The following is a 12120-nucleotide window of genomic DNA, read 5'->3' as shown; positions in this document are numbered from 1 at the left end:
TTTTAATGGGATGTGAACTAATCTTTAAATCACTAGGCCACATCACCCATAAGTTGTTCCTGTAGCTAATCTGGAAGAGCATGGTGCTTGGGATGTCAAGACTGTGGGTTTGAATCCCAGGGAACACGTCCTGATTAAAAAAAAATGTACGTTAAATGCACTACAAGTCCCTTTAGGTAAAAGCATCTGCCAAATGCAGATATGTAAATCTATTTGAACATCTAGGTCAAATACTAACTAAAGTTCAAAATGTCCAGCAATGCTTTTTCTGAACATCGATCATAAAGACCCCCTCATAAAGCAGTGTTAGAGGATAAACCTCATGTCCATAGCAAAGCCATGCGAGCCTGCAGGATCCCAGCAGCAGCCCCCCTTCAGCCCCACTGAATCAACCTCACAACCTCCACTTGAGCGTGAACAATGACAGGTGACACACAAAATATGCTTTCAATCCGAAGGGCTTTGTGCACGATCATCGTGGGTTTGGCAGAACCATGGGGCCAGACTAGGACACAAACCAATGATCTCCCTTCACTGTCTCAGAAAATGTGTCAGTGCCCTGGGTGCACATAGGGTAGCTACCAACCATAGTCATAAGAGTTCAATGTGATCTTAATACTATAGATGGCTCATTACATTGTAATAGTACAAGAGTAGAAAAAGGTTAACTTAGACATGAATGGTTCAGTTTAACACAAGCGTTAACATTTTATTCAATTCCTTTTTGTGACACTAGTGGTACAGAGATTACTCACTTCTAAATCTTGAATTAGTGCAAGTCATGCATGCATGGTTTATGTGGGTGTCCTGTTTGGATATAATGTGGCTAAATTTGTATGACACTAATGACCATCTGGTCACCCATGTGCCTGTACCTTACACGCAGAGGCCACCACCGTCCTCGCAGAATCTGACGCCAGGCAAAACATCTCAAAGCCGTGACCGTACCTGTGGAGACAGAGCCGCGGAGAGGAGAGGGTATGTTAATGAGGGCTCTGTCAGTGCTTGCTCACAAATACAGCCTGAGCAACATGACAGGTTCAGGGAGACAGTCAGTGCGGTGATTCAAACACGACGGATCCTTTGTGTGTCAGGGCCGCCGTGCACTCTCTCCTGTGCTTATAGGAGTGGAAGAAAGCTGTGCGTTTTGGCAGCAATTAGCAGATCCGCTTAGTAATTTCCAGCACTGGATGAATAGCTTGAGAAGCCTGGCTGTCAAAGCCTTCAGCTACTTACAGCTGTGTATGTAAATTATTAGTTTACATAGTGCTGCCTGTGTGCCAAATCAAATGACTTTGAATTATTATGAGGCAGAGAGAATAAACTAATATTGTAGAAAAAGAATTGAGTACATTTTAATTGATATTGAATGCCTAAAGGAATGTGAATATATTATCTGGATCTCTCAAACTATTCTGTTAATGTGTAATAATTATTCAGCAAAATTAATTTTGATTATACACTGGAATGTTTTGTCCTGGATGCTGACTGGTCAATGCAGCGTTGCTTTCATACCTTACTGCTTAAATAGTATGCCTATTCTTCCAATCAAACTCAGCAAAATACTACTAAGCATCCAATTCTCTAACACAGTGGTTCCCAACTTGGGGGTCGCGGCTATTTTGAGGGTTACAAGAAGAAAAAAACTGAATGTGTGAAAAAGTTAATTATTTTTGTAATAAAGCTCAATCAAATAGGGTCATTTTTGAGTATTTTAATAATATTGAATTGTTTACAAGATATATGAAAAGACAAGATATAGGCCTACTGTATGTCTAACATAGGCTGTTTTTAAGGCCCACATCACACGTGAGTAAGTAAAAGGACGCAGGTTTTTTCAAAGATGTGGCAAAATTGCCTGTTCTATGTACAGTACTGAGCAACGATCAGAGCAGTCTAGCTAGCCAAACGAAAGCAACGACTATGGCAAAGTGTCAGGGAGTGGTAAAATGCATAAACATACTCATAAGTGGTAAAAATAAAACGAGAATTTATTTGTTTTTTTTATTTATTATTTATTTGCATTGAATTTGGTTTTGAGGCAATGGACAAAGTGTGAATTGAGTGTGATTTGTGGTGAAATACTAGCAAATAAAACATGAATGGATAGACTAGGCATATGGAGGAATGTTTTTTGTTGTGAATTCTAAATGCTTATCACGCTGCATTATTTATTCCACACGTGCTGGTTAAGCACTAATGCAGAGCAGCATTAGTGCTTACTGCAGCACAGCCAATGTGGGCAGACGAACACAAACAAGAATAAATGGGAAACTCACAGCTTTTGTACCTCTGGCCACAGTGTGTTCTGCAAGAGATCGTCCTCTGTCGGGGGGTCTGACAACACACACAGACAGTCATACAACATAAACATAATTATTATGAGAAATGAGCAGACTCCTTCAGACTGCATTTTTCAAAAAGCTAAACTTTTAATTTTGCAACGGATACACAGTCGAGCAATTTCCTCAAATAACAGCAGCTCTATTTTAAATGTTTAAATGCCGTTAGCTTTATGACGTGCTGTATATATCAAAGTTAGCTCTCTTTGTGCAGAGTGAAATAATATTGTCTCACACTTGTGCAACATATGGCCCAATTGAAACAGACTGGAGACCAGACATTTTTTTAATTAATTAATTCCTGGCTTGCAGTTTTATTTGAATTATTTCCCTCTTTGCTCCGGCAGAAGACACGAGATGGAGGGAGAGGTATTATTCCATTAACAACCCTGTGTCCGCCTCATTGCGCTCCCTGTGGCCCAGAGTCATCAATATTTTAACTTTGCAATTATATAAGCCTTCTTTCTAATTATGATTCCAGATTAAGGAGCTTTTTCAATCACATTGACAACGTTTGCCACTGTTTGCCAAGAGCACACACACACACTACCTCCACCCCCCTTTTGCTGTAATAACATTTGTCTCCAGCATCTCTGATTCATGCCCCAGATACATGAATAACCCAGAGAAAACAGTCTTCAATAACCGCTTGTCACAAATGTGCGATATCACTGTGTTTTCAAGGAGCAATTTAGGACTTGTCAGCTTGTAGTGTTTCACTGATAGAATCATGGTAAGTCTCAAAAGCAAGATTGTTTTACCTATTGTGAATATTCTGGTCTGATCTGGACTGCCCAAAGAACCACCCACTTACAGAGACTATTAAGCCAGAGACGGGTCACTTCTATTAAAATGAATGGGATAAACTGGAACAGCCAACGGATGTAGAAAAGAAAGTCCCGCCGTACAAGTTAAAGAGCCAATCACTTTTCAGATACAGACCGCCTTTCAGACAACTAGAGAACGCGCATGTGCATTAGCCAAACCATCCTGAAAAATAGCCTTTTATTTAGCGTGATATGAGCTAAAGAAGCACAATTTATGATACCATTGTTGTCAGATTTGAAATATGTTCTTTGATCATAATCCTGACCAACCATTTTGGAGATTACAGTCTTTCCCTATTTAAGCAGATTGGAGCTTTACATTTCTGCTGCTTGTTTACATTGAAAATAGCTGCCCAGCTTGCCCGAGAGTGTTCCAAAGAGGGCCGTCAGGTGGACTGACTTGAAAGGGACTTTGCCACTTACAAGGCAAAAGTGAAGGCACTTTTGACTGACATTTAAAATGACCAACCACAGTTTGTTTTTTATGTAATGTTTCATTTAGGGATGAGAAAATATGAGGCTGAGTGGTTCTCAACTGGTTTTGCTTTTGGACCCATATTTTATATCAATTTTTTTTTTTTTTTTTTAAGTCAACCCATATTTAAAATAGTCTGTGTTATATTTTCAATTGATTTGCAAATGCTTAGTTGCTTTTAATTTGATTGTTTAAGGTAACACTTTACAATAAGGTTCCATTTGTTAACATTAGTTCACAACATTAGTTAACATGAACTAACAATTAAAAATACTTCTACAGCATTTATTAATCTTGGTTCAAGTTAATTTCAACATATACCAATACATTTTTTTTAAATCAAAAGTTGTATTTGTTAACATTAGTTAATGCACTATGAACTAACATGAACTAACAATGAACAACTGTATCTTTAATAACTAACATTAACTAAGATTAATAAATGCTGCAGAAAATACTTTGTGCATGATACCTAATGCATTAACTAATGCTAACGAATGGAACATTATTGTAAAGTGTTCCCGTTTTTAATTTACCATGATTTTTAACTGCTGTCTGCGACCATAATAGAACAGACATGCAATTGATTTTTGGGTCACAACTCACCAGTTCAGAATCACTGATGCGAAAAAAAAACAAAAATAAGTCTGTTCACATACAAAATGAAAACTGTACACATAAATACCAGTGAGACTGAGAGGTTGAAAGTAGGACTCTTTGTACTGGTCAGACATGCCACTGAAACCATCACTATCCTGTTGAGTGCTCTGAGATGCAAGGTCACCTGTAAATACATCAAACACACCTGTAAAGGTTGGTAATTACCTTGCCACTCCTCAGATCAGCACAATGGAAATTCTCCTGTGGTCAATGTGCTACAGGTCAAAGAATTCAGAGGTGGATACCTTGAAACACAGCCTTGTTAGACAGGCCGAGGGCGGGCGTGCTGGCTCCCTCTGGGAGGTCAGCTATATCCTGGACACCCGGGGGACAGAGACACACTGTAAAACCTCTCTCCATACAAAACATTTCTATATAAAAAGGCCCTTTCTACAAACAGGGTACAAAAAAGGGGCTGAATCTTTTTTTTTTTCTTTCTTTACAAAATAATCAGTGAAAGGAGGCGTCAACCTGACGAGGTGAAACTAAAAATTACATATGACATTTTATATGTTTGCAATTTTTGCAACCCTGTTACACAATTTGACACATGAACAATACAGATTAAAACCCTGATTCGTTTGAAGTTATGTTTATAGGAAAAAACATTAAGCATAACATAGGGAAGTTTAAAAAAAAAAAACAAACAAACTATAAAATGTACAACAAAGAACTGAATATCAATTCAACAAAAATGTCAAAATTATAACAACTAGAGTTGAGATCACATATCTAACATAACATAACTAATAGTTCTCGCAAACAAAATAACCATTGGATTTGTGCCTCTAATTCTTAAAAAAAGAAAAAAAAAGAAAAATGTAATGGGACACCAACACCACTTAAGTGTACCCTTTTTATGTAGTCTCATTTACCATGTGATTGAAAATGAAACTCACTTTTAACTACAAATGTGCATATATACAAGGATAATGTAAGAATATGAGATTCATCTTTAAATCTCTCCCTGATCAAAGACAGAGCGTAGAGTAATTAAAAGTTAGTTTCCATTTGGCATAGCTAATTAAAGTTTGAAGATAAGATGGTTCCGAGTACTTACGTTACAGGCCTGCAGTTTCTCCAGAGAGGTGCATGATATGTTAGCAAAGTTCTCTACGAAATTCCTTGGAGCTCTGAACACCCGCAGGACCTTCTCATCAGCACCAGACACAAACTGGAAACGACCAACCATAGTCAGACACTGCATGTCATAGCCGTGAATCTGTGGCCTGGAGATCTCGTGCCAGGTCATCTGCAGAATGATACAGCACAGATCAACCTTTAAAGACCACGTGAAATCGCTTGTCGAGCTCAGTTTTTCTTTCCTGTATTGAGATATTGCAAAGTTTGGATGGGAAATATGGAAAGGCTTGTCCATTTTTTTTTTTTTTTTTAAATAGCCAAAAAACTTTAGTTAACGTCACAGCCGTAATTTTCATGTCATGGGGTCTTTAATTATGCCAACTAAAAAATGTAAATTGTCAGATTTGCACCAGGACCATTATTTAAATCAATTGACAATGTATGATCCATTAAAACTCAAAAGGTTTTTTGATAATATTGTTATCTGTTTAAACCTTTGCGCATCCTTTTCTCTTCCAGGGTGTGAAGAGTCTGGTGGTTTGGTCTGATCCAACACTGACGATAAACTCTCCTTCTGGGTCCCAACTCAGGTCCTGCACTGCGTTAAAGTGACCTGAAACAACCACACCGGGCCTCCACTCTCCCTGTGCAACACACACACACACAAATGTCCATATTAATTATACACATTTAGTATACATCATCATTGTGTACTTTAATTCTTTTAGTATTAGATTAAGATCATAGCAAGTAATGTCTGTATAATCAATACAATGATTGTGCTTTGGGTTATTGATGGATGATACAAGTTATGTCTGACCTGGTCGTCGTCACGGTGCCAGAGATGCAGTGCTCCGTGGAAGGCATGAGCCAGAATCATAGAGCCGTCTGGACTCATCTGACAGCCATAAAAACCCAAGGTGTTTCCTCCGACTTCACCAACACGTACCTATAGACCAAGAGGTAAAAAAGTAAATAAATATTCAAAATATCTGTATTGTACAGTAGAGATTCCCAACCAGGGGTATGTGTACACCAGGGGCCACTTAAGCAGGTTCTAGATGGTATTTGGAAGGATTAAAATTTTGCTTCGTTTATAAAAACAGAAATTACAACCAAACATAAAATTAATAGGGCAGTCAAAAAAAAAAAAAAAAAAAAAAGGAAAACAATACATAATTGTGTCAATGTGTGTTGATGACATTAACAGCTAAATATAATGTTCACATTTATAAAGACAGAGATTGACAACAGTATTTGTTAGGGGCCGTTTAGACTGACCACGTTATTGTGAAAGAAAAAAAAAAAAAACCTAGATGCAGAGCAATGAACAGAACAAAATGCTGGTGTCTAGAGAAAAGTTTTTTTACTTGACACAGCATATAAAAAAAAAAAAAGTGGTGCTCCACCACAAGAAGCTGGAAAAACAGTGAGACCCTGTACAACTAAGATGTCCATCTAGCACGTTTACATAAAAAAAAAAAAAAAAAAAAATTTGAATAACAGTGCAGACAGACATTGTGAAATGTCCCTTACTCATCTTAAGCTTAAAATATACTTCGGGCTAGTCGCGAAAGCTAGGCGTCTTTGTAGAGGACGCGTGGTGTAAACTTCATCAACAGAGTGCTCGAGCACTGAACACGTAAACCTTAAATTTTCTAACCATGCGTACTCTGAACGCACAGTTTTATTTGTTTTATCAGAATTATTTGCACTAATTAGTGGGTCCACAAGGTGGCAGCACTCATAATTGAGCCGTTGCTTTCACTAAGTGCAAGATGTAATCACTGCTAAACAACAAGAGACAGAAGGCAGAAACAACAACGGAGGATGTGCACGTCAAGAGCATGTGTCTGAGGAGCTTAGGAAATACCTGCATTTGTATAAATACACCTTTATAGGTCTAAACTCCTTAAGAGAAATAGTCCAGTATCTCACAGCAGTCATAGCGCGCATGCGTCAATCGCCTGTGTATGCGCGCACAGTCAATGGAGTATACTTTGAAAGGCTGAGCATTCGACTGTATGTGTACGCTAAGCATTCGCGTCAAACCCAAAGTAACAAAATAACATCTATATTTCTCAAACTGCTTCAGTCTGAGAGGAAGCTACTTGGTGAGGCTGTTTTTTTACTTTATCATTTTAGTTTAAAAATGAATATTATAACAATGGCCAAAGAGCAGCTTTATACAAAAAAAAAAAAAAAAAAAAAAAATCACTCTCCATCACGTTCTAGTAGATAGTGAGTGTTAGATATGAGAGGTCTTTCTGGATGCTAGTGGTGACACTGCCCCGATAACCCTGCTGGTCAAGAAGGCCACTAATTAGCAGACATGGTCCTGAGCAATCTGAGTTGAGAGTCTACAGCTGTGCTCCATCTCAGTTAAGTAAAGCTCTAACGTGTGCCCATGACACTAATTAATCTGGCAGACAAGGAAAAGCAGTATTTATGCAAAGAGGGGACTATAAACAGAGAAATAAATAGTGTTTGCTTCTTTCGAATGCATTAATGTGATGTTGAATGTAATCACAGCACACACATTAAATCAATTATGAGAATCAGACAAGCAAAGCTAAGACAAAATATTTACATGAAGAATGAATCCATGTAAACTCCCCTGACTGGGCAGAGCTATGAATACCAAAGCACCATAATCATTTTCTCAACAAACTGTAACATGAAAAAACCAGCGGCTTGCCCTCTGTCTAGCCTGTGTCTAACATGCTTAATGCTGCTCTAGTGTCTCATGGTAATGGGGGAAGTGAGTTGTGCTGCGGAGCAAGTGGTAACAAAGGCTAAAACAAGATAATTAGTCATGATTATGCCATTAGCGATAACCTGCCGCTACTTTTATTTATGGTAGCGTGTGAGCAAAGACTGATGCTCTTGCCTTAACATCTGCATTTCCAATACAAACACAGCAAGTAAAAAAAAATAATTAAGTAAGTAATTAATTTATGTTACCATGTTTTCAGCAGTAGAGACTGTGGCGTCCTGAAATTATATTTGACAATCATCACAAGGTGACAGTGAGTTTGTCAAGTAGGAAGTGCTCTTGGATGAACATATTTTCTTGTTCTTGTTAGTCAAACAAACATAGTCCTTTTTATTATCCCTATCCCTAAACCTAACCAACCTTAACCATTAACTACCCTTAAAATCTGAGGAAAATGATAGGTTGATAAAAATGTTGTTCATAAACTCAGCCCTAAGCCTAACCATTCACCAAAACTTAACCCTAAATCTGATTGGTTGAGAAGAATGAAAAATGCAAAACAATAAGCTGATAACCATCAAAAATCAGCTCATTCTAAAAATCCAGCAACACAAGAAAAAAAGTTTACTTCACACTAAGAATTATTGGAATTACAAAAAAAAATTTATATGGAACACAAAGCTGTGGTAATGGGCCAAAATTTAGGTGTGCCAATCAGTTTTTGCTTTCCCGATAAAACCAGGGCCGCTGACCATGATGACCTTCGATTTGGCCCACCTTGCCATATATCACAAGGAAAAAAATAAAAGAACAAATTATATATATATGCCATTGAAGCAGCTCTACACTGCATTCATTTAGCAAATTGCAGAGTAATATTTGTATACATTATGAAATCAAAGGAGGGGAACCAGGGCACCTTTCATATTTTGATATAATACAGTTTGATATAATGCACGTTTCCTTCCGGCCCACAGCCCTCAATCAAGTTAGATTTTTGGCCCATCGTAGGAAAATTTTGGGTACCTCTGGATTAAGGCAATTTCATAAATTTACAGACTGACATCCTAGCTTAATCTGTGCTAAATCTTGTTCAAATCCTAACCCCAATCCAAAGCCCACGCATAACCATAAATTGAACCCTAAATTCAGGGCGTCCTACTTAGTAAAATCATGGTCACCCTCATGACAACAGCGTTTCCTTTCAACCTTTGAAGAAATTTGCAGTACCTGTATTAGAGTACCAGTGATTCCTCACATTCAGGGGTGTCTCCGCTCCATGATTCACAGTCTCTTGTCATGCCCAGTAGAGCACGTCTCAAAGATATTGCCAGATCAACTGACTGGATTAAGCTCTCCATCAAAATGACAACAGTACACAGACAAATCAGCAATCTAACTCTGCCAGACATTTCAGCCCTTCCACAAAACCTATATGGCGGTTCAGACAGACCCAAACTGGTTGGGAAACATGTTTAAAAGTAAATCCACAAACCATCAAATGATAGGGGCTATAGACATTTTCACGGTCCTGTGTTTGCGAGTAGAGAGACATTTGAGATGCCCTTCACAGGCGTATCCCACGGAGTGAATATGGCGGAACTAATGACTGTGATAAAGAGGGCCCTTCACTCTGAATGGCACAGATCTCTGTGAGCCATTCTGGAAAGAGCGATGCAACATTAACCAGATTGATTTTGAATTCCGTCCACATGGCTACTCGTATATATCACGGCCAACTCTCACGGGCAAAATGAGCAATCACTCGTTTATGGAAGGAACACCAATATGGATTGGTGACATGATGTGTGTTGCAACACAAATGACAGAGTTTGGGATGGATTTGGATGCATTTCTTTATGCTACGAAAGGGAACCTGGAAAATGAGAGATTCCTGTTGCTTAATGTGAGCAATGCAAAACTGATGCTGAGATCCTGGAGAGGAAGAGCAGCTCAATACTATTCTAGACCACATAACCAGGAATTGGTGGTTAAAGATCTGGGCTAATAACTTAAAGGTTCAAAACCCATCATTGTGGCCCTGAGCAATGCACTAAGTTGCTCCAGGAGAATTATCCCTTCAATAATTATACTTTAATTTGCCTTGTATAAAAGAATTTTCCAAATGAATAATTCGATTATGTTGCACTTTATCTTACAAGACAACAGTCATTACCAGACAAACTTTGATCATGTTTGCCCTTTCATCGTGATATCTGGGTAATGTGGTCTTGAGGTTAAAGTTCTGGGTCGGTAAAAGATTGAAGGCTCTTGTAGTTCCTTTACCCCAAATTGTAGAGCATAGTTGTAGATTTAGGTACCTGTATACCTTGAATACAGTAGATAAAAAAAAAACCTCAATATTCCTAAAAAAAATAAAAGAATCCTGGATATCTATGATAAACTTTTGAGTAGTTTTCGATATTTAGCCCATGTTCTACATCTAAACATGGGGTGCTCATCACGTTGATCGCAGTCGCATGATAACCACTGGCCGATCTCAAAATCGTAAAGATTGACTTTATTCCCTCGCTTCTGTAGGGAGCTGTTTGACGGACAGGCGGCTTGTGTGTGTACGCTTTACATGCGTGTGTGCTCTGAAAGCACTCGTGCTCATGTTGTTATGCGCCTAAATGGTCAAATACATATCAAATTCTGCTAAAATGCACGTCTTGGCGAGGTATTAATGTAAATACAGTCAGTAATATCTGAAGTGAACATAAACGGGACAGAAAGCGGATCTATTTCAAAATGTCAGACTTGAAGTGTGAATGTAACCTAATATAGCTGCCGCTGTTAATCAATATTAATCAAACAACAATAACAAGAAAATGAGAAAACCGCACTGCTCTTGGCTGGATAACTTTAGTAGTTTTAAAAAGTATTAACTGTATATTACAATTAAACAGTAAAGACCAGTAGCTAGTAATTTTGTCACATTTCATATTATTATTAAAGTTTACTTGAATACTTGGTACTGCTTTATTTATTTTTTTTTTTTTTTTAAAGATGTTAGAAAATAATTTTTTTTTTTTTTTTTTTTTTTGTTCTCTTGTTTTTAATTGAAAAAGATCTTGAAGTAGATCAAGAAAGTTTTTCAGTGGGCATAATGACTTTTAGGCTACAGCAATTACGTCATGTACAGGTTAGGCAGCTGACAAAATATTTTTGGCCTTCTCGCCCAGCCCTTGAATACACAAAGTCTCTTGGGATAAACATCTGCCAAATAAGTAAATGCAAAAGAATGTAGGTTTGAACCTAGCAAGGGGCAATCCATGAACTATCACCATTTTGCCCTTGAGGAAGGTACTACTCCAGAGAGATTGCATGTACAATAGGTCCAACTAACTACTTTAAGTAAGGATAAAACCTGGATAAAAACATTAACTTGCACTTTAACTTACAAGATAAAGGAAGTCACTACTAGACACCTAATGCTTTACTTACGTTTTCCCCTGCATGGTTCATGCTTCCTACGGAGGAGGAAGATCACCAATTCCTGTGGCTGAAGCTGACCAGTGCACCAACTAAGGTGAGATGGTTGACACTGAAAGCAGCTCAATACTAAACCATTTACATCACCAATTGTGAGTGAAGTGGGGGTCATATATTCTGGAGGTTAAAGATCTGGATGGTAACCCATATTCCCTATGGTCTATGAGGGAAAATAAACCATTAGCACAACACTAATGGCTCAAGGCTCACAGAGTTACAAAATGGTCCCTCCAGTCCCCCCTACCGTTAAATGGCAACATGACTTATTAGCAGGGTGCACTTTACTCAGCGGTTTGCCTGGCTGCCCCAGTGCAAGCCAGCACTCCACTAAATCTGATCAATTAGGCTAATCATTATGGAGAAGTCTCTCACTTTAGACGTATCAATTAGCCACAGTGATGTTGGTCATTTGCTGCTTAGTGGGACAGTTGCAGTCAGTCAGTAAGAAGCCCAATCGTATATAACATAAACTGCCATGTTTATGAATAAGTAATTAGCACAGTTTCAATGGTCTAGGTCTTA

The 12120-nt window shown here is 38.2% G+C and overlaps 1 protein-coding gene across 1 annotated transcript in view; it reads right to left on the bottom strand.

Annotated features, from left to right (window-relative positions):
- The window catches only part of elp2 (elongator acetyltransferase complex subunit 2), a 36767-nt gene that overhangs the window by 11728 nt on the left and 12919 nt on the right, over window positions 1-12120 (bottom strand). The window contains exons 11-17 of the mRNA XM_051663356.1: window positions 6208-6336; window positions 5882-6031; window positions 5365-5556; window positions 4550-4619; window positions 4330-4428; window positions 2280-2337; window positions 876-948 (exon numbers count right to left, since the gene is read on the bottom strand). Coding sequence (XP_051519316.1) covers window positions 876-948; window positions 2280-2337; window positions 4330-4428; window positions 4550-4619; window positions 5365-5556; window positions 5882-6031; window positions 6208-6336 — 771 coding nt within the window. The remainder of the gene's footprint in view (window positions 1-875; window positions 949-2279; window positions 2338-4329; window positions 4429-4549; window positions 4620-5364; window positions 5557-5881; window positions 6032-6207; window positions 6337-12120) is intronic.

The sequence above is a fragment of the Myxocyprinus asiaticus genome, chromosome 30, assembly GCF_019703515.2.
Source record: "Myxocyprinus asiaticus isolate MX2 ecotype Aquarium Trade chromosome 30, UBuf_Myxa_2, whole genome shotgun sequence".
In the NCBI taxonomy this organism is placed as follows: domain Eukaryota; kingdom Metazoa; phylum Chordata; class Actinopteri; order Cypriniformes; family Catostomidae; genus Myxocyprinus; species Myxocyprinus asiaticus.
The sequence above is the reverse complement of the archived record's forward strand: the minus strand, read 5'-3'. Positions and strand labels throughout refer to the sequence as shown.